This window comes from Lepidochelys olivacea (assembly GCF_965140295.1).
Source record: "Lepidochelys olivacea isolate rLepOli2 genome assembly, chromosome: 6".
In the NCBI taxonomy this organism is placed as follows: Eukaryota; Metazoa; Chordata; order Testudines; family Cheloniidae; genus Lepidochelys; species Lepidochelys olivacea.
Window position 1 is genome coordinate 68,266,957 of NC_140416.1, and position 22,895 is coordinate 68,289,851.

Consider the following 22,895-nt stretch of genomic DNA (forward strand, 5'->3'; position numbering starts at 1 on the left):
ATATGCATTTGTTGGACTCCATTTATTTCCCAATGAACAGGTGTCCACATCACAAAGCCCCACTGCATTTTGTACTAATAGGCATCCTTGTTTGAGCAGAAGGAAAGATTCTGGGGCTATAGGCTGAAATCCCCTCTCATTCTCCTTCAGAACAGGGTAAAGGCACCTGGGGAAGGCAATGTGAAAAACTTGCATTGCCACTGCTTTTGCTGTACCTGTTCTGAGCGTAGAGGACTTCACCCTGCAGGGCTGTCGGGCCACCACCTTTCACCAACACTAAAGTCACTGAAACTGTAAGTGAAAGAGAAGAAAATGTAGAGAGCAAGCAGAGAGGCTGGTGGATTCAGACGCCCATGAAGCAGAGTCAGGTTACAAGGACAGGACAGGAGGTTGGACTATGCAAATCAGGCTTTTTTTAAACCACTACAGGTGTAGAACTAAGTTAAGCAATAGTAGCTTAGTGAGAGGGAGAGAAGGTGGGACCCACAGGCCAGTGCACAGAGCTCACTGCAGCCGCTGCCTTGCCAGCTCCAAGACACTCCAAAGGATGTAGTTCCAGAGGCAAAGAAGCTTCCACCTAGGCTATAGTGGCCGAGCCACTCTCATTTCCTGCCTTGCTTTACCCTCTGACAGTTTCCTGAGGCTGCCGGGGGCTTTTTTAGGTTTTTGCTGGTTTTGCTTTTGTTTTAAACAGAGTTTTGCAGCTTGCCCCTCACATTCACCAAACATTTTTAGAAGGGGGAGCAGAGCTGCTCCCCTTTTTCCTGTTCAAGACATGCCCCCCCAGGAGCTGCTGGATTATTCACCTGCCCTGCGAAGAAACAGCACCCCAAGGGGCAGTGGCCCACAGCTGGGCATCAAATGTGTCCTAGTAGGTGACGGGGCTGTGGGCAAGACCAGCCTGATCATTAGCTACACAACAAATGGATACCCTGATGAGTACCAACCCACTGCCCTGGACACATTCTCAGGTAAGGGGGAATGGAATTTAAGTGCCTGTTGGGGAATCCTGCCTGACACCAGCATGCTATTGCCTTCTGGGGTTGACTTTCTTCCTTTTTTTCACTGTTACAATGGCCTTGTCAACACTAGGGTTTTTCAGACACATCTTTCCAAAGGGTGCAGTTCTACCACTCCAGTGGTAGCAACGGTGAGAGTCCTAGTATAGAGGGGCTACCAGCTACCATCAACATTTTAAGCACCACGTCATCTATCCCTGTTGGAAACCAATAAAGTCAAAGGGGGGAGGGATAGCTCAGTGGTTTGAGCATTGGCCTGCTAAACCCAGGGTTGTGAGTTCAATCCTTGAGGGGGCCATTTAGGGATCTAGGGCAAAAACTGGGGATTGGTCCTGCTTTGAGCAGGGGGTTAGACTAGATGACCTTCTGAGGTCCCTTCCAACCCTGATAGTCTATGATTCTATGAACATAGTGCTTAAAACCTCAGCAGCAGCCATCAGTTCCCACAGTTAACCATTGCAGGAGCTGAACCCAAACAGACATTTTTTTTAAAGCTTCCCTGGTGTAGACAAGGCTTGAGCATAAGCTTTGCACAGGAGGCTGTAAAGGGAAACCAGTTTTGCCTCTCACACGCAATGAGGGAGGCAACTCTCATTCTTGGCTTGAGCCTGTGCAAAACTGTAGAAAGGAAGTTTATTCTGCTTGAGTCTGTTCCTTCAGGCCTGAAACATGGCCAAGAGACTTATCTAGGGGTTCATTGCCTTGCCTGCATCTCTCCTTATGAAAAAGGGGTGGGAGGTACAGCTGTATGGAACTCTCAGGGGGGTTATTTTTGATGAATGTATTACATATTACCCATAACTGTGCTCAACTCTGGGTGAAATCCTGACCTCTCTGAAGTCAGTGGCAAAACTCCCATTGACTTCAGTAGGGTCAGGATTTCATCCTTGATCTTTCTATCGTAAGGTTTTATACTGACTCTCATCACTGTAGTATCTGAGGGCTTCATGGACATATAATTAGACAAGACTCTGCCCCAAAGATTGTAACCCTGGTCAGGATAGAGATCCAGGGAAAGGGACAGCTGTGTGGCGCTCGCAGGGTATGACTACACAGCCCACAGCAGAGAGTCTCAGTGTGTTAAAATCAGCTGCCCCAGCCGGGTAGATGTCGCAACAGGGCTCTGAAGCCTACAGAGTGGGGGTGGGATTCAGAATCTTTCTAGGACGAATGTCTACACAGCTGTTTTTAGCATGGTAGCATGAAACCTGCAAACCTGAGTCTGTACACTTGATCTCTGAGACTTGCTGTGTAGATCAGTGGCTCTCAACCTTTCTAGACTACAGTACCCCTTTCAGGAGTCTCATTTGTCTGGCATACCCCAAGTTTCACCTGACTTAAAAACTACTTGCTTACAAAATCAGACATAAAAATACAAAAGTGTCACAGCATACTATTAGTGAAAAATTGCTCACTTTCTACCATATAATTATAAATCAACTGGAATATAAATATTGTACTTACATTTCAGTGTATAGTATATAGAGTAGTATAAACAAATCATCTATGTGAAATTTTAGTTTGTACTGACTTCGCTAGTGCTTTTTATGTAGCTTGTTGTAAAACTAGGCAAATATCTAGATGAGCTAATGTACCGCCCTGGAAGACCTCTGTGTATCCCCACTGTGAACACCACTGGTGTAGATATACTTTCACTGGTGTTCTTATGTCACTGGTTAGGATTGGGATGCAGGGAGACAGGTGACCGTATGGGTTCCTAAGGGGTTTACTGCTCTGGTTATGTACCTATTTAAGATTAAAATACTGGGGGAAAGACAGCTGTGTGAAAACGCTTGGAAATTCATGGCCCGGTTCTGTTCCTGTTGTGATGACAGAGATAGGGAGAGGGAGACATCTGTGTGTAAAGCTTTGGAATTTTATTGCTCTGGTTGTGTAGCTGGTTAGGGCAGAGATACAGGGCAAAAGACAGCTGTGTGGAAATCAGTCTCCTCTGATTTCTTGCCCTTGCTCTGGGGAAAGGGAGACTGGAACCTGGGGTTTACCCCCAATGAAAAAACGGCATAATTAAAGAGCACATAAGTAAACACTGTCTGCTAAAAGTTTGCTTTGCATATTAAAAGATATGGGTGTTTGCTGTCTGGAGATAGCTCTGCTGATCCCTTCATGGCTCCTGAAGGGACAGGAGAGTAAATAACATTCTGGTGATACGTTAACACCCCACTAACTCTTGCCTTCTCCTGGACTTTGAGCAGTCACTTTAACTAATGGTAAAAGAAAAGGAGTACTTGTGGCACCTTAGAGACTAACCAATTTATTTGAGCATAAGCTTTCGTGAGCTACAGCTCGCTTCATCGGATGCATTCGATGAAGTGAGCTGTAGCTCATGAAAGCTCATGCTCAAATAAATTGGTTAGTCTCTAAGGTGCCACTAGTACTCCTTTTCTTTTTGTGAATACAGACTAACACAGCTGCTACTCTGAAACCTTTAACTAATGCTGTAGCTTCACACATTCAGCTCTCCAGCTACAAGCCCAGCCTGTGTCTGTGTTATGGGGTTAAGAAAGTTTCCTTCCTTTTCTAATAGGTCTTGGGTAACATTTTCAAAAGTGCCTAAATCCCATTTTCAAAAGGGACAGTGGCATTAAGGAGCCTAACTCCCAGTGACTCTGAATAAGGCTTAGGCTCCTGAGTAACTAGTTCGCTTTTGATATTGGGGCTCCTAAGTCACTTTGGCCTGGTGTACATTCAAAGGTAGGTCAACATAGCTACATTGGTGAGAGTGTGCAAAAATCCACACCTCGGACTGATGTAGCTATGCCAACCCAACCCCCACTGTAGACGGAAGAATGCTTCCTTGGATAAAGCTGCCATTGTTTGGGGAGGTGGTGTTGCTACACCAGTGTAAAACCCTCTTCCACTGTAGGCTGTGTCTATACTATGGGGCTATGCCAGTACAGTCTCCCTCATGTAGACATACCCTTAGGCACTTCAGAAAATCTTACCCCTTTGTCTATATTGCTTGCTTTTTCATCAGTGGTGCAAGCCTTAGTGGAGACAGGGCTCAGACATGTTTAATGGTAACCTGCAAAAGATTTCTTTTTTAAAATTGGGCTTGTGCCTTTTTTGCTACTTTATAATGACTAAATATGGGCTGAAAGGGATTTAAAAAAAAAAAAAGAACAATTCTGCTTCTTTTTGCCTTTAGAAATACCAGAAATGTGTACTGTTAGTTCTCCAGACCCTTAACTGATGGTGGAAGGGATGTTCGCTTCTTTAGTATGACGTCCTCTCTCCAAAATGCTCGTTAGCATTGGCAGTGAATAATGAAAAAATGAAGAGTTTAAAGAGTCTGACTAAAAATCCATTCCCCTCTCAATGGCTGAGCTTCAAAAACTATTAACTTCTAACGTAGAAAACAAGCAGAAACAAAACCTTTAAAAAACATTTCAGGTCTCCTTTATCCATTGTAAAGAAACACAAAAGGGCACCAGGCCAATTGCGATTCCTTTGCAGGTCAGCTCAAAACTAAAGGCTCAGCTGGGATCCGGATCTGGGTTTCACATACCTCCAAGGCTGAGGGCTGCTCAGCCCTGAGTTGTTGCTTTTTTGTTCAGATGCCCCTCTAGTTCAGTCACAGTTGTGAAGAGGTATGGGAGACCTGCTGGTCTGCACTGGGCCCTACTGGCTTCCCCCAGAGAACTACTGGAAAGAACCAACCAACATTCTGCTGTTCCAGGGTGCAGGGGAATTTTAGAAAATGGTCTGAGGTGCCATCATTCTCTTGGGTCTCTGAAGAAATGCCACCCGGGTAATTGTCCGTTCTCATTCTGCTCCCTCAACGCTACCATGTTCAGCGTTGGGGAGAGGGACAGGGGGTTGCCATCATTCACAACAATTATGTGTTATAGTTTTTCTGTATCAGCATCTTCTGAAGGGGCCCATCGCTAAGGAATGATCCAGAAAGGAGGAGGCAGCACTAGCTCAAGGGATCTTGCTGCTCTCTGCAGTATGGACATGGCTGTTCTCAGCCCACAGTCAGTCCCACGCTGAACAGTCACTGGTGGCCTGAGCATCCACAGCTCTTATTGAACTCAAAGGGAACGGCAGGTGCTCATCACCTTTGAAAACCAGGCCTTCACCATATTGCTGCTAACTTCAGTAGTCACCTGTTCTGCCTACCTGGAAGAGCCCGCCAGCTATAGGATATAGGAAAATGGAGGAATTCCCACCCTTCCCATTTATGAATACAGATTTGGCTTGAACCAGAATCCATCCTCAGAACACCCCTGAACTTTAAGGAAGTTCCTTTCTGGATCCAAACTGAACAGTTTAGGCCCATCTTTTTAATGGGTCTGAAAGGGAAACCCAAATTCCACCAGGCTTTGGGCAAGTATGGGTTTGGAACTGGATCTGGATCCAAACTGGATCTAATTTGGATCCAGTCCCGGAGCACCCATGGAGTTGGCACCTACGTAGCTAGGTTGATCTACCTTTTAAGCATAGACCGGGGCTCAGATTCCCAGCAGTTCTTTAGATCTGGAACAGGTTACTCTTCCTCCTCTGGGACTAAGATATGGTAATACCACTCAACTGTTTTCCAGCCACAAGGAAGCAATGGCTTTCACATATGCTGGCAGGAGAGGCAGTGCACCCTTGTGTGCCTCCCTCCCTCGTTCTTTGTGTGTGGGTGTCTTAATTTCAGTTCATCTTCTCTCTCTCTCTTTCTCTTTCACAGTTTTCTGTCAGTAAGCAGAATCATTCTTCTCCCCAAGGGCTTTTATGACCCCACTGACAATGAGGCCAATTGTTTCTGCCACTTCACTCACCAGCTAAGAACTTGAAGAATAATACAAGATTCAGTTTGCTTCTTTAAAATAACAAAACCCGCTCCCCTCCCCATCCCACCAGAGCCAATGACACATCAGAAATACTGCTAGGTGGTGTCAAGTGCTCACCATTGTCACCTTAGCACAGGATGTCTCCCTTCCTTCAGCAGACAAGTGCTATTTTGACATGCTGTCAAGATTTTAATGCAATTCCCAGCCCCTACCCTTTCCTCCAGCCATTCTCTGTGGAGTCTGAAATGCTCAGAGGTCTAACAACTTTGCTTTGAATTTCCATGGGCGGGAAACAGGGCCTGACTCTGAGACGGCTAAGGTTGATGACATCATGTTAAATCTTCCTGCATTTTTGGAATAATGTGGGTGCAAAAATTGCATACATAATACGCCACTGGTGGTAGAAATGGTGACAACTGTAGTGTAGTGTAGGCAACACAGTGGTAAAAACATCTGAGGCCGCTGGAGTTTTCTAGTGGCGGCAAGGCCTCAGAGTGCAGATAGGCCATGAAAGGGCCTTCCAGAAGAACTACATCACATTCCTTTTCCTGTAAGCACCTTTGCTTTAAAACAGTGTTTTATGTTCTTGGCTTTCTACAGCTGGGGCAATACTAAAAGTGAGCATCTCTGAGAAGGTTTTTCTTGAAATGCCAAATCTTTGCCCTGGATGAGAAGGTGGGGTCCTGGCCAGCCCCAGGGAGGGTGATCTAAGGATATGTCTATACTAGCCAACTCAGGCTCATGGGACTCAGGCTGCAGAGCTGTTTAATTGCAGTGTAGCTGTTCGGGCTCGGGCTGGAGCCCAGACTCTAGGACTCTGTGGGGTGGGAGAGTCTGAGAGCTCGGACTGAAGCCCAAGCCTGAAAGTCTGCACCACAATTAAACAGGCCTCCAGCCCAAGCTCTGAGTCAGCTGGCACTGGCCATCCATGGGTATCTAATTGCACTATAGACATACCCAAGTAGTCACAGAGTGCAAAAAACTAGGAATCAGTCCCTAAAGTGCAAGATTCCATGTATCCCTAACTGATCTTTTGGGGATGTGGGAGAAGACTGTCAAATTATTGCTAGGACACTGTTTGACTAAAAGGCCAGTCCTACCGAAGGTCTTTGTGTAGTAATGCCCTGGAAGGACTCCCTCAAGGTGTCAAAGCAACCAAAGAGACTGTCCCCAGAAAAGCTGGTGCAGGTTTCCCAAAGTGCTTGCTAGGACAGGGTTTGGGTGTTTTAGTGAGGACTGGGTAGATAGCCAGACAGGGTGGACACATGCAATAAAACTGAGAGTCACTTTACCACTGAGTCAGGGCATTCATTCCAAGAGCTCCCCAGGGACACAAAACAGAGCTGGAGAGAGGAACGTGCGTGTGTGTGTCTGTCTGTCTGTCTCAAAGGCAGCAAGTCTGTACTCATCCTCTCTGTCTCTCTGTGTTGCAGTGCAGGTTCTGGTGGATGGAGCCCCGGTTCGGATCCAGCTCTGGGACACAGCTGGACAGGTGAGACCAGTCAAAAGGGAATCAGCAGTTTTGGTTCTGACTAGTCTGTGGGACAGGTGCTATTAGCAGGGTTTGTGGGGAGGACAGTGTACAGCTGGGAAAGAGGGACACAGTCAGTAAAGACACTAATTAAACAGAATGTGACAAGGACTCTTGTCCCTGAAACTCAGCCTTCCAGAATGACGTGGAAGTGGCATGAAGGGGACATTGTGCCCTGTCTCTGAGATGCTGCTAGCATATTCATCGTGTGAAGGAGTCACACCAGTATCACACTGTTGGAGTTCAGTCCAATGATCTTCTCTCTCATTTTTCTCCTGCAGGAGGACTTTGATTGCCTCCGATCACTTTGTTACCCTGACACTGATGTCTTCCTTGTCTGCTTCAGTGTGGTGAACCCCAGCTCCTTCCAAAACATTTCTGAGAAATGGATCCCTGAGATACGGACTCACAACCCCCAGGCGCCAGTGCTCCTCGTGGGGACACAGGCTGACCTGCGGGATGATGTCAATGTCCTCATCAACCTGGACCGCTACCGTGGGAGGCCTGTGCCCAAGCTTCAGGCTGAAGGCCTGGCAGAGAAAATCCGGGCACAGACCTACGTGGAGTGCTCAGCACTGACCCAAAAGAACCTGAAAGAAGTATTTGACACAGCCATTGTCAGTGCAGTGGAGCACAAAGCCCAGCAGGAAAAGAAGATGACAGCCAAAGGGATCAAAACCCTCTCCAAGTGTCGTTGGAAGAAGTTCTTCTGCTTTGTCTGAAGCTGGTTTGGCAAAAACACCTCATGCCAGTGCTGATCCCACGCCTTCTTGGAGAGCCATGTGACTGCACCTATGGCTCCTGCGAGGAGAGTGCTGTGAGCTGTTGAGGCTTGGAGTCCTGGCACTTGCTGGGTTGTGGTCACAGGCCTGGGAGACATGAAATGGACTTCCATTGCACCAGGTTACCAAATGGTCCTTCTAGCTTTAAGCATCTGGTGGACATGCCTGTGGTGTCCCAGATCAATGGGAGCCTTTAATATACTCAGACTTGGTCCTAAAGAAAAAGCAGGTTCACTATGCCCAGTATGACCAGTTTCATTTCTGAAACCCAACTAAAACTTCCAAAATCCTGTCCCAGCATAATCTAACTCTGGTGTAAACCTTTTGATGGATTCTGGAGAGCTGGCTCTATTCTGGCCGTTCTAAAGTCTTGGTTGGGAAGAGGGAGGGGGTAATTAATGGAGACTACTGTGTGGTCTGATAGGGGCTGCTCAGTTTTAAAAAGTAGGACTTAAATGCTTCCCCTCTAGTTCTGATCACTAAAAGCGGGTGGGGGAAGAGTGTCATCAAGATGTGATAGAGCAGTGCTCATGGGTTTGTAAAGATACCTTACCATGTGGGAAAGGGCTTACCTATGAGGCATATCCTGGGAAGAGACCAGTGGCTGTCTGAGGGAAAGCACACTGCAAGCTGCAGTCATCCTTGAAGCAAAACATCGCCTAAAGAGGGCTCCATGGTACAGAGGGTGACTGTGCTGCTCAGAAGTGATCACTCCTTTTGGGTACCCACTTTGAGACACCTTTGTGCCTGATGTTGAGAGGTGCTGAGGCGTGGGACTGCTGGGCCTTAGCACCTCTGGACATCAGGCAAAAAGGTAACGCTGTGACCGTGAGGGGTTGATAATGCAACAGGGAAGTGCAGTGGTGTTGAGGGAGAGAAGGAAAAGCATGTGATAGAAGGAAGAGAGAGATGTGGAGTGAAGCCGAGAAGGAAGGAGAGGGGGGAAGGTGAGGAAGGAAGGAAAGGGTAAAGAGAAGGGAAGGGAGGAAAGAGGGGAAGGGGAAAGGGAAGGAAGAAAAGTTATTCCACTATCATACTTGTAGGATTTGGCTCACGATGAAAACTCTAGTGAGCTTGCTTTTTAAAATATTTTTGTCCCTCAGTTTCAAAATTCAGGAGAAAGTAGTGGGGGGACGGGATGGACAGTTCCTCTTGTTCAAATAAAACCATCAGTTTAGGTGCTGTACGGCAGAACAGGAGAGAATCGAGTTCCCCTTGTATTGTTCAAACCTTGAGGCTGCAGGCTGAGAATTGAGGGCCCAGGGCTCTCCTCTCTGTTCTCAGGAGTTACAGCTTGATCCACTGAGGTCAGAAACAAAAGAAACCCTTAAAGATCCTGCCATAGGAAGACACCCACTCTGTCTATTCCATGCCCTTGCAGCGAAGGAGCCCACTTTGTCTGTGAGTCTGTTCCCTATGATCCTGAGAGCAGGGTCAGTTTCCCAATGCGATTACCTACCCTTCCTATTACTGAGCTTATCTCCATTTCTAAAAAAATTTCCACAGAGACATTTCAATCTAGTTTACAAGGTAGAGAACATCATAGGCCTGTCATGCAATGCTTTGGAGAGTCAGGGGGTGCTCTGCACCTGACAGTCAACCATGCCTTTGGACACTCTCTCTGAAATAATGTCAGGCCAGGGGATACATTTGGGGGTTGTTTATACACACACCCCTTGTCTAGGCTGACTATAAAAACCACAGCATTCCACATAAGTGGCCAGAATGTGACCCGTACTTTAAATGCCACTCAGATGACAGTCACCTTCATCTTTAACACAGAGGTGCAGTCCACTAAGAGTAGAGCCCCAAGTATGCAGTGCAGCCAGGTAAGATGGAGCATTGCATGTAGAGACTTGTAGTCTCCACTGGCTGTATCCCTGTATTAAAGCTGACCATAGCTGCAATTGTTCGCTTTTGTGCAAACTGGGTGTGGCCCTTCTGAAATGTTACTGAGTTCAGCTGGATCCAGTCATGCAGGGCCAAACTATGGAGAACGCAGATCAGTAATTAGAACTGAAGAGAGGTGTCCTGGGTTATTTTGCCATTATACAACCATGGGCAGGGTACTGTCAGTTGAATATCACTTTCAGCCATAGATATATTACTGCATTTCTTTCCTAGCTGTGTAGGACAGCGCTTCTGTGTAACTAGTTCAGCTTCCAGGTTGGGTCTTTGTGCATTTCCATAATGTAAGAACAAACCTGGAGACGGGGCCAATAAGGAGAACACCCCTTGAGCCTGAGGAGGGGTGAAAGCACCTACAGGAGCTCATTGGGAGTGCTGGACTTCCCTGGTTCCCCAGTGCAGAGTGAGTGCTGTGGAGAGAGCTGGTATTGCCCTTCAATAGCTCTGTATGGACAATGGGGTTGCTTTGTCCCAGGAAAGAAGCTGCACTCAGAGCTGCTTTTGTCCACTGTTCACCATGTCTAATGTTTGTTCAAATAAAATGGTCTTATTTGAGAGTGACTGAAGTTTGTGTTCATAATTTCACTGGTGGCAAGAAGCCTGAGGCCTTCTGCGGGTAATGGGAATGTTCTACTGGATAGCCGCCCTCAGAACAGAGCTATGTCCCCTTGTGAGGGGGTGTCCATCCCACATAGAAAGGGGGTGAAGGTGGCCACATAGGCCTATTAACTCCATAGGCTGCACCTGGAGGAAGAAGAGCCAGGAAGCAGGGAATTGATTGCAAGCAGGTTCAGCTGGGCAGGAATAGATGGGGCCTATAAAGCGAGGAAGCTGGCCCTAGACAGGGGCTGCTAGTGGGAAGGACAATCACTCCCTGGGAAAAGAGAGGCAGGTTTGGTGTTAGTATTCCTAGGGAAACTAAGAGTGGTAGGAAGCATCCCAGGAAAGGAGTAGTAAGGGCTGAAAAAGTGAAGCCCAGAACTGCTGGGTTGAGGGTCCCTGGAGTAGAGGGTAGGCCTGGGTTCCCCTACCAGCCACTGGAGTGGCACCTGAGGCAGTGAATGGGAACACTGCTTAGAACAGTGGAAGGAAAGACTTTGATTTCCCCTTTCAGGGTATAACACATAAGGTGACCTAACCGCAGGGCTGAGTCACAAAGAGGCTGCAGCAGCTCATGGAGTAAGAGAGACTGCGGACCCAGAGAGACAGGTGGAGGACAGTGTGCAACCATGGGAATGGATGTTGACCTGATGAGCTAATCTCCAGAGTGGCCAGGAGGAGGTGCCAAACTTGCGGTGAGTGGAGCACCCCATCCCACCCTTTTTCTGCCCTCTGTTCCCCAGCCCAATTTTTGTTAGCATTGCTCATTATCCCTTCCTCAGTCCCAGTCCAATTCACTTCTTTAACTTAACTGCCAGTAGATTAGTTTGGGGTGAGGAATCTCCCAAGAGCTCCTAGTCACCTGAGATTCTTCCTTCTACCCTCAAAGGCCAGTCCTGGTGAATACCCCTCTGGGTAAGAAGGGCTGGTAGTGATGCAAGAAGCAAGATAGTCTCATCAGCCATGAGTCAGCAGCAGCTCCTTAAGAATGCTGCCTTTGCAGCACTCTCAACACAGGGTGAGACGCCCATCTCACGCTTAGATCCTCTCAGGGTAACAATGTTTCAGTGTAACAGCCGTGTTAGTCTGTATTCGCAAAAAGAAAAGGAGTACTTGTGGCACCTTAGAGACTAACCAATTTATTTGAGCATAAGCTTTCGTGAGCTACAGCTCACTTCATCGGATGCATACTGTGGACGGTGTAGAAGATCTCTTTATATACACACAAAGCATGAAAAAAATACCTCCTCCCACCCCACTCTCCTGCTGGTAATAGCTTATCTAAAGTGATCACTCTCCTTACAATGTGTATGATGATCAAGTTGGGCCATTTCCAGCACAAATCCAGGTTATCATACACATTGTAAGGAGAGTGATCACTTTAGATAAGCTATTACCAGCAGGAGAGTGGGGTGGGAGGAGGTATTTTTTTCATGCTTTGTGTGTATATAAAAAGATCTTCTACACCGTCCACAGTATGCATCCGATGAAGTGAGCTGTAGCTCACGAAAGCTTATGCTCAAATAAATTGGTTAGTCTCTAAGGTGCCACAAGTACTCCTTTTCTTTTAGGGTAACAATGTGTTGCTCTGGCATCAAGCTAGCCTCATTCCTGGTAGCTCAGTTAGTATTTAAATGCTGACTGAGTGGTCTGTGCTGGCCAAGGCACAAAGGAAGATGTTGTCCCTGTCCCAAAGATCTTAGTTTATTAGAACCACAGTTGTTTAAACCATTCCAATCAAAATCTTGGGGCCTCCCAACCACTCTGAGGGTGGGGGAGAGACAGAATCCAGCAGAAGGGTTGGGGACTAAGTGGGAAGAAACAAACTGGAGGACGGAGGCTGCTGAAAAGATGAATCTGTGAGGGAGGAAGAGGGTTCCTGCTGAAAGGCTCTCTGATTATGACCTTTCTTCCAAGCATGGGAGGCAGGCTCATTCACTGACTGCAATCTGCCACTTGCTGGATCTGCTTGAGTTAGAATATGTGAGGGTTGCGGCGGGGGGGTGTTAAACACTCTCAGCACAATGCTCAATGCAACAACCTATGGGGTCAGCGCTTGGCTCTGCTATTTCCCACAAGACTGCCCCATCTTCCTAATAATTAAGACCTACAGAGATCGTGGAGGGATCTTTGACTGGAAGTAACAGTGAAGTGTGAATGAGCTCATGGAGTGATTCATTACAAAGCACCTCCTCTGTCACGTGCACAGCAAGTGTGCTAAAACTCAAGGAAATGTCAACAGTGAACAATCCTGAACTAACAGGGGGAAGGCTGTTTTTTATTGCATGCAGTGTTGTGTCAATGCTTTGCAATAGACCAGTGCCATCTACCCCTTAACTACAGGGAGCAAGCTCATCCTCAGTGCCTTGAAGCCTCACTCACATGGACCCTGTCTATGCTTCATATTTAGGGCCCTACCAAATTCACAGCCATGAAAAACAAGTCACAGACCGGATTTCATGGTGTCTGTGCTTTTACCTTATTGTACAGATTTCACAGGGGAGACCAGCATTCCTGAAATGGGGGGGTCCTGACCCAAAAGGGAGTTGCAGGGGGTCACAAGGCTATTTTAGGGTGTTGCTGTATTGCCACCCTTATTTCTGCACTGCCTTCAGAGCTGGGTGGCCTGAGAGCAATGGCTGTTGGCTGGGTACCCAGCTCTGAATACACCAGCAGCGGTGCAGAAGTGAGTGGCAATACCATACCTTGGCATGCTTACGTCTGCGCTGCTGCCTTCAGAGCTGGACAGGCAGGGAGTGGCAGCTGCTGACTGAGGGCCCGGCTTGGCAGGTAGCCGCACAGAAGTAAGGATGGCATGGAATGTTATTGCCACTCTTTATTTCTGTGCCACTTCTGGTGGCGACTCTGCCTTCTGAGCTGGGCTCCCTGCCAGCAGCAGCCGCCGCTCTCCAGCTGCCCAGCTCCGGAGGCAGCTCGGCCCCAGCAGCAGCACAGAAGTAACAGTAGCGGTACTGCAACCATCCCCTACAATAACCTTGCAAACCCACCCACCCACCCCCCCAACTCCTTTTTTGGGTCAGGACCCCTACAATTACAACACTGACATTTCAGATTGAAATAGATGACATTTACAGTTTTAAAAAATCCTATGACTGTGAAATTGACCAAAATGGACTGTGAATTTGGTAGGGCCCTAGTCATAGCGACAGACTCAGTTACAACCTGCCAGCCCTTTGGCTCTGGCACAGTTAAAGCTCCTGCAGGGCAGCTCTACCCAGAGTTTAACTGTGTCTCTAGATCACTCTAACGACTTGGATGCAGTTACAACACCCTTGGACTATAGGTGGAATGATGAGAGAAGTTACTGTTGCTCAGGTTTGAATACAAATCGCCCTCTTCAGGTTGGGTTTTATTGTAGGAGATCTAGCCTGACCCCAGATTGATACTAGCTGGGCATAGTCCTCCAGCTGCATTCTTTCCATGTGATTTTAATGCAGTTTAAGGCCAGAAGGGATCCGCATGATCCGCCAGTGTGACCTCCTGCATAACCTCTTTTTTTATAAGAAGAAAACTCAAAAGAAAAAGGGTACAAGCTATATCATGTAGCTCCTGTTTCCCCACAGTGGACTCTACTCAGCACAGCCCATGTGGCCCTGCTTATACTCTGCATATTTTTCAAGATCTTTTTTCCCCCACCTCCAATGCTAACATCTCATCAACTCTGGTGGTATGAGCAATGTTGGGAGCATTAGAGGCTGCCAGCTGCAGATGGTACCAAATAGTGTAACCTGGCTCAGAGCAGGTGTTTAAGTCCCTGGTGGCAGCCACCAGCTTGTGTACACTAGAGCTAGCTCTGGTGGAGCTGAACTCTACTTTCTCAATGGTGGGAAATTTTCCCTAGTTTAGAGAGGGCCCTTTTGTCTCTCTCCTTTCAAACTAACACACCCTAATAGGCTTAGCTGTGCCTAATTAGCTCCCAGCTGGCAGGGCCTCTGTAAGCTGCCTCTGAACCCTGGCTGGAAATTACCACCCAAATTACAAAACATTGTCTGTTTCAGCACAGCCACCTCCTATAGCCTGGTGTGGCAAGGCCTTGGGGGTCCCTTCCAACAAAATTGTACACCCTGTTAGTGTAAACAGGACCTAATCGCATGTAAGACAATTGTCTGAACCCTATCTGACAGAGCCAGTGCTAGGCATAAGCAGACTAAGCAATTGCTTGGGGGCCCTCTACTAATTATTAGTATGGGTTGGGGGGAGGGCAAAAGTATTCCTGCTTACTGCCCCAAGGGGTTAGCACTGGCACTGCTAGCAGGGAACTACGAAGTTGTGATGGGTCCAGTAACACAGCAGAATTTGTAATGCATCTGAGACAACTAGGGACAAAACTGTATTAATCGTTACAACCTTGCTTAAATGAAGTTGTTACCAACAGGGTTCATAGTGGTTTCCCTGACCAGTGACTAGTTATTCCCCAGACCCTCTTTACAATGATATAAGTCTGTTCTATGTCTACACTACAGACTTGACGGCAGCACAGCTGTACCGCTGCAGCTGCCCCGCTGTAAGTTCTCCTGTGTGGCTGCTCTATGCCAAGGGTAGGGAGCTCTCCCACCAGCATAATTAAACTACCCCTCCCCCGCAACAAGCAGCAGTAGCTATATCTGTGGGAAAGCGTCTCCCGCCAATATAGTGCTATTCACACAGGCACTTTTGTCAGCAAAACTTATCTGTCAGGCTGTGGGGTTTTTTTTCCACATTCTGACCAATAAAAGTGCTAGTGTAGACAAAGCCTATGCTATAGACTATGGGTCTATGTATTACAGAGTGGCTAGTATAGTTTTATAACAGTTACAAGAATGAAATCCCTGGTCAGACAAACTGCACTAGAATGCTGTTTGCAATATCTTATTTAAGATACAGTCTGTAGCATAGCTCTGATCCTGTAGCAAGAAGCAAAGAACTGCCCCATCCTGTACCTGGGCCTACTGAAACTTGCTGACTCATCTACACTAGAGGCAAGCCCTGAGCCCTCTGTGTTCAACAAGAGTTCCCATGATATAAATATGATATTGTACTTGTGAAGACCTATTGCACAAGAAAGGGGGAGATGATTCAACCTCTCCCTTAGACAGGTTCCTTCTGCTACCAGATCATGTGATGTCAGTTCCCAGGTTGACGTGATGCCCTTTCCTTTCGGAGGGCTGCTCTGCTTAGTGTCCAAACAGGCCTAACTTGTTCTGGAAGGGCAGGGTGAGATACGGACCCTCTCCTCCTTTACCCCACCACTGCCCTAGGGCTGTGTTGTGCTCTGAAATACATGGGTTTCTTCTCACACAGAGATGCATCAGGTGCAGGAAATTTGGCTCAGAAACAAGTTTCACCACAAGTCATTGAGCCAGGGTTTTCTTTCCCATGAGATAATCCTGGGCGGGGCAGACAATCTATTAAAATTAAAATACAATGAAAATAAATGGCTTCCCACGGGTTAGCGTAAATCTCCCTTTCTTGTTTTCTCAGGTAGCCAGCCAGGGTTTTGTGAAACAGGCTCAAGGTTAGTGCCACAGAAGGTAACCTTGTGGTCTCAGGAACTACTTAAACACTATTAGCACTCTGTGCTATAACCGATTTATAGCCCATTGGTTCTGACATGCTCTGAATTCAGTGGCTCTGATTTTGCTCTTGCTTTCACTAAGTGGTGTCATTGGAATGACACCCTTTCAAATCTAGAATAAATGAGAGCAGAGACAGGTCTAGTAGAAAGAATTATAAATATTACCTCACCCACCTAGGCTTTGTCTTTTATTAGACCAACTTCTGTTGGTGAAAGACAAATTTGAGCTCCACACAGCTCTTCTTCAGAGCTCTGGGGGAAGAAGAGCCAAACTGGTCCAATAAAAGATATTACCTCACCCACCTTGTCACTCTCCTCACCCAGGACCAACATGGCTACAACAACACTGCAAACAGTAATAAATGCAGGTTTATTTTCTGTCCCATGTTACAACTCCCCTGAACATAGTGCTATTATATTATTACTTGGGCCTGCTTTGAGTGCAGGGACCTGGACTAGATGACCTACCCTTCTATGATTCTGTGCTACTGAGGACAGAATTTGGCCCACATTGTCTAACTGCTCTCTTTTGCCCTATGCATGCTTTGTCATCTTACATCAAGTATGGCTATAGAGGAGCCTGATATAGATAGGATGATTCTTTTTGCCAAAGATTTCACAGCATTGCTGCCAATGGTCCACTCACCTGTGGTGGCAGAGCACTAGTGTAGACAAGGCTCCAGGCAGCCACTGTTATTTTAAGCAGTGTGTTGTCTAATCTTGCTCAAAGCAGGTCTACACAACGCAGGGGCCACTGGCACCTTAATCTAAATGGAAGCCTCCATGTTTTCTAGTACCCCAGCAATGAACTGCTGGTGGCAATGGTCTTAAATGTTACAGACATAAGAATAGTACAGACAAGGTCACTGAGTGGAAAAGGCCAAGATTTTATTCCCCTAGGATAGGGTGGGACTTCCAGGGCTGGATTCCACTGGCCCAACTGCCTGAGAATGCCAAACAGCATGAACCTGGAGACTGAATTCCCCTCTTACCCCAGGAGAAAAGTCAGTCCTGAAGTGCTGTGCTGGGCCCCTGTGTGGAAGCCAGGCTTTCATAAATAGTGAGCCTGGGCTCCTCTCTGGAGAGGGTGATCCCTGCAAGGCCTGGTGGGAACTCTTCTCTATACCTTTGGAAGAAGTCTTTGAATGAAGACAATGTTGCAGAGCACACGATAGTCCCCTGCCAAGAGCAGTTAACAAAGTGGCAGGGAAGTTGTCACCCTCTGTGTCTCTGCACCCCGGAAGCTGCAGCTGGCTGTAAAAATGTGGGTCTGTGGACCTTTGCAGGAACTGCATGAGATGGTGAAGATCTGAAGTTTTGAGAGGCTGTAGATATAAAAGTTTACACAGGATTCCTAAAATTGCACATTCATCTTCCCCTCAAGTCAGCCAGTAATGCCTTGGGCAGTACTATGACACGCTGCATGCCTAAATCATCATTTTCATGGGAACAGATTCATGAGACAGAGAGAGAAAGAATAAGGGAGGCTCTCCCAGCACTTCAGTCATTGTCAGCACTCAGAATGTGGATTTCACAAGATAACCAAAAGCCTTTAATAACCACAGTGATCTAGACTTTGAAACCCTGCCAAATCCTTCTCAAGAAATGAGAGCAAACAAGAGATAGAATCCCAGGCCCGTGCCAGACCCACAGGTTAGTTACTCAGCTGCTTTCAGTGAAGAAGTTTGAGTGCAGGAGGGAGTCTAAAGATTCGGATATTAATTGACTGTAACTCTTCATGGTGAGTTTTCAGCTGATGACTGTTGTACAACACCCCTCGGGGGCTGACAATTTAAATAAAAGAAATGAAACAAGTCATACCTTGGACTTTTATCTGGGGACTCCTGTATAATCTCAAAGCAGAGCACATGTGAGGGTATTTTATTCTAGGATCTCTTCCATCAGATGGAGATAGGGTGTCCTTGTGGGATTTTTTTTTTTTTTTTTGCAAAGTGTCCAGACACACAATAATATAATAAACCATTACATTTAAGTGTCTTATTTCAGAAGGATCCCAAACTGAACATATACAGATCACCTGCTAACCTATGAAAAGCAACTACCTCTGGTATGGAATGTGGCAGCCCAGAACACCAGCTCTCTACCAAGAGGTTGCGCTCTTGGAACTTGGGGTGGCAAATTTTTTGTTTGGGGCAGCAAAAATCCTAGAGCTGGCACTGCTCTTCCCCCAACCCCCTCACTCCCACTTTCCTCATTTTCCCCCATCGCCCTTACCCAGCCATCCTGCAGCACTCACTGTTGCACAGAAAACAGGAAGGCTCTCAGCACACAGAAGGGGAGCATGACTGGCACTAGGACCCAGGGAGCGGCACTGAGAGGCAGCCTCCTTCAGCTGGGCAGCTCCATGCTTGCAGAAATGAGGAGGGGGGCAGTGGCATGTAACCTCATGCCCCCACCCATGCCTCACCTCTGTTTGTGGGGAGCAATCTCCCCCCAAAAACTGCACCCATAGTTTCCCCGAGCCTGCATGTGGCAGGGGAGTTTGGGGGTGTGGATGGGGGTCAGGGGGAGGGGTCAGAGGGCAGGGAACAGGGCGTTTGGATGGGGCAGGGGTCCTGGGGTGGGCAGTCAGGAATGGGGGGGTGGATGGGGCAGCAGGGGGCAGTCAGAGATGGTCAGGGGCCAGGGAGTGGGGGGGGTGGATGGGGCAGCAGTCACGGGAGGGGCGAACAGGAAACGGGAGGGGGGGGGGAGTTGGATGGGGCAGGAGTCCTGGGGGAGCTGTCGGGGGCAAGAAGCGGGGGGTTGGATAGGAGGCAGGGGTCAGGCCACACCTGGCTGTTTGGGGAGACACAGCCTCCCCTAACCGGCCCTTCATACAATTTTGGAAACCTAATGTGGCCGCCCCTGCTCTAGATGAGCTCCTTCTCTGCAAACAGCTAAGGGTTGTTGCAGGGCAACGCATGAACTATTAACTTTGAAGATTTTGCTCTTTCCACAACCACTTGCACAACTAACTTTGTCCATAAGGGTCAAAGCCCAGGAATGCGAAAGAATGCTGGCCATTTAAAAAGGGTTCCTCCCAAGTGGGTAGTTTAAGGAAAGCAGGCTGAGACCCAGGCACCTGGAGAAGGTAGGCCTGCCTAGGTTACCCTCAGGGCAGGGGTGACAGAACAGGGGTGCCAAGGGGTCATAGCCCTCCCACTTTTTGCCACAGGCCTGGCCCCTTGCCTGTCCTCTTCCCCCGCAAGACCCTGGAGCCTGGCCTCGGTAAGAGTGGCACAGGGAGCCTAGGCAGCTGTGGGGAGCCTGGGCCCCTCCACCTGCCTGAGGTGGGGGGCCCAAGAGCAGCCCCTGGCCCATGTCCTCGCCTCCCACACCCAGGGGAGATGGAGGGTCTGTGGCTCCCTACATCTGCCTGGGCCACGCTTACCATGGCCCGACTGCAGCCTTTTGGCCCCCAAAGGCCCCACCCCTAGGCCAGACTGGAAGTTGGATCGGGGTAAGAGCCATGCGGGCAACTGTGAGGAGCCATGAACCCTCCACCTGCCCTAGGTGGGGACACGGGCCAGGGGCTGCTCTCGGCGCCCTCACCCTGAGCAAAGTGGAGCTCCCCTGCCCAGCTCCGGCTTCCAGCTTGGCTGGGGTGGGCAGGGCCTTGTGGGGGAAGAGGTGGGGCGGGGGAGGGCCACGAAGGGGGTGGAGACTCATGGCCCTCCCCACTTTTAGGAAGAATCCTTCGTCCCTGCCTCGGGAGTCTTTAGGTAAGAAACATGCTTGTAGACTGTTGTTTGAAAACCCTTTTCCCTTCAGTGTTTTGTTCCTATTGCAAAGTAAACTATGTTATTGTTTTAATAATGCTGTCTGATCACTGAGTACCACTGGTCACAGACTCCCAAACAGAAAAGCCACAGGTGTCCAAACTCAGTCAGACCTGCTGGGTAAGCACAGTTGATGCACATGGTTCTATAGGCCAAGCTAAGAGTGGGAGAACTGAAGAATTCCACCCAAGGAGAGGTAAAGGTGGGATGCCTGAGACCTGTGGGTTGCTCTGAGAGAGACCAGAAAGGGGACACGGGTGCAGCTAACTCTGTAGCCGTGACAACTACCAAAGTCTCTTTGAACATAATGAATCTGGAAGCTATGCCAGGAATGATGAGATATGTAATGTACCCAGAAAGTACTGGGCCTCACATGGATCAGCAGAGCAGTAGGGTAGATGCAAGGCAAAAAAGCAGCTGTCTTAGCACAATGTATTATTATATTAATTATATTTATTATAGCAAGGACACGCTCAAGTTTTTGTGCTTCAGTCTGTGCAAAACAATTGACCCTGCACCCCAACCTGCTCCTTCACCCCCAGCCCTGGTCTCAGTGCACTCCCACCTGCATCTCAGTGCAGAGAGAGGAAGAGAATGGGCCAGAACCAGGGAGAAGGTAGGTACCTACTCTATGTGGACAGGGCCGGGACCCCAGACCGGCAGCGGGCTGAGCGGGGCCGGTAGCTGGAACCCTGGCTGGCAGGAGCTGGCGGACGGAATCCCAGACCGGCAGCGGGCTGAGCTGCTCAGCCCGCTGCTGGTCTGGTGTCCCGGCCATCAGCCCACTGCCGGTATGGAGTTCTGGCTGCCTGCCCCTTGCCAGCCAGGGTCCTGGCCGCAGGCCCCGCTCAGCCCACTGCCGGCCTAGGTGAATGGAACCCTAGGCCGGCAACGGGCTGAGTGGGCCGGCACTGTAAGATCAGCATTTTAATTTAATTTTAAATGAAGCTTCTTAAATGTTTTGAAAACCTTGTTTACATACAACAATAGTTTAGTTACAAATATATAGATTATAGAGCGAGACCTTCTAAAAAATGTTAAAATGTATTATTGGCACGCAAAACCTTAAATTAAAGTGAATAAATGAAGACTCGGCACACCACTTCTAAAAGGTTGCTGACCCCTGGGTTAGAGGATACGGTGCCATATTTGTCTTATGCTGTTAAGCTCTTTGGGGCTTTTTGTTCTATATTCATATAGCGCCTAGCATAGTGGGGTCCTGGTCCATGCCTGTGGTTCCTACACACTATTGCAAACTAATAATAACGGTGTCAGCAACCAGTGGGCTATCTACACTAGAGATCCTAATACTGGTTGTGTAACTTGCAGTGAACCTGACAAGATGTTTCACAGGCCAGTGATTCCGAGAGCTGAGGGAACTTTGCCTGGGGGCAGAGCTTCCTGCCATTGTCAGGAGGTTTCAGCAAAACTCTTTTCAAACTACATGACCAAACAGGTCCAGCCAGGCTAAGAAAACATCTTGTTGCTGGAGTTCGAAGGTTTGTCTTTCCTTCATCCTCTTTGTACTATGGCTTGAGCAGCGCTAGCAATTGACCAGCAATTCAAAAAAGGCTATCAAGCATGCTAGAACCGTGCTCAATACCTGCCTCTGCTGTAGGAGGAAGCTGTGGTTTCTTTGAACTTTGTCGTTTTGTTTTTGATGACTGCACTAGTCCAAACCTTATGCACACAGAGGATTTACTCAAATTTCCCAGCCTGTGCTACAGACTGTGGGAGTGCTTGATTGCTGTCTTTTTACCACTGCGTCATTTAACCCTGCAGAGTTAGAGGACTTGGAGGCAAAACACTAGGGGCCTGTCTACACTAGTCAGCAGCAGAGAAGAAACTGAACTGGTGGGGAGAATTTGAGAAAGTCCTCAACGCAGACATAGCCTATGACTATTTGCAGTAGTTATGGTCAGAAGCCATACTATCAAGACCACACTGTTAGAGGCAGGACATAGTATACTTGGACATAGTGTACTTAGGTTTCCACAAAGCCTTTGACAAGATCCCTCACCAAAGGCTCTTACGTAAATTAAGTTGTCATGGGATAAGAGGGAAGATCCTTTCATGGATGGAGAACTGGTTAAAAGACTGGGAACAAAGGGTAGGAATAAATGGTAAATTTTCAGAATGGAGAGGGGTAACTAGTGGTGTTCTCCAAGGGTCAGTCCTAGGACCAATCCTATTCAACTTATTCATCAATGATCTGGAGAAAGGGGTAAAGAATGAGGTGATAAAGTTTGCAGATGATACTAAACTGCTCAAGATGGTTAAGACCAAAGCAGACTGTGAAGAACTTCAAAAAGATCTCACAAAACTGGGTGACTGTGCAACAAAATGGCAAATGAAATTTCATGTGGATAAATGTAAAGTAATGTGCATTGGAAAAAATAACCCCAACTATATATACAATATGATGGGGGGCTAATTTAACTACAACTAATCAGGAGAAAGATCTTGGAGTCATCATGGATAGTTCTCTGAAGATGGCTACGCAGTGGCAGTCAAAAAAGCAAACGCGATGTTAGGAATCATTAAAAAAGGGTTAGAGAATAAGATGGAGAATATTTTATTGCCCTTATGTAAATCCATGGTACACCCACATCTTGAATACTGCGTACAGATGTGGTCCCCTCATCTCAAAAAAGATATACTGGCATTAAAAAAGGTTCAGAAAAGGGCAACTAAAATGATTAGGGAGTTGGAACAGGTCCCATATGAGGAGAGATTAAAGAGGCTAGGACTTTTCAGCTTGGAAAAGAGGAGACTAAGAGGGGATATGATAGAGGTATATAAAATCATGAGTGGTGTGGAGAAAGTGAATAAGGAAAAGTTATTTATTTGTTCCCATAATATAAGAACTAGGGGCCACCAAATGAAATTAATGGGTAGC

The 22,895-nt window shown here is 47.6% G+C and overlaps 1 protein-coding gene across 1 annotated transcript; it reads left to right on the forward strand.

The window, feature by feature from the left end:
• The first annotated feature begins 472 nt into the window (after positions 1-472).
• On the forward strand, positions 473-10,575 carry RHOV (ras homolog family member V). Its single transcript, XM_084629927.1, has 3 exons — positions 473-971; positions 7,252-7,310; positions 7,631-10,575. The coding sequence occupies exons 1-3, from the start codon at positions 776-778 to the stop codon at positions 8,069-8,071; spliced, it is 696 nt and encodes a 231-aa protein (XP_084486053.1). The 5' UTR covers positions 473-775; the 3' UTR covers positions 8,072-10,575.
• The last annotated feature ends 12,320 nt before the right edge of the window (positions 10,576-22,895 follow it).

Excerpts from the sequence above, each read along its gene's own strand:
- RHOV (XM_084629927.1), top strand. The coding sequence starts at position 776 with ATGCCCCCCCAGGAGCTGCTGGATTATTCACCTGCCCTGCGAAGAAAC. Across the intron at positions 972-7,251 it reads TGCCCTGGACACATTCTCAG|TGCAGGTTCTGGTGGATGGA; the intron begins GTAAGGGGGAAT and ends TCTGTGTTGCAG. Across the intron at positions 7,311-7,630 it reads TCTGGGACACAGCTGGACAG|GAGGACTTTGATTGCCTCCG; the intron begins GTGAGACCAGTC and ends TTTCTCCTGCAG.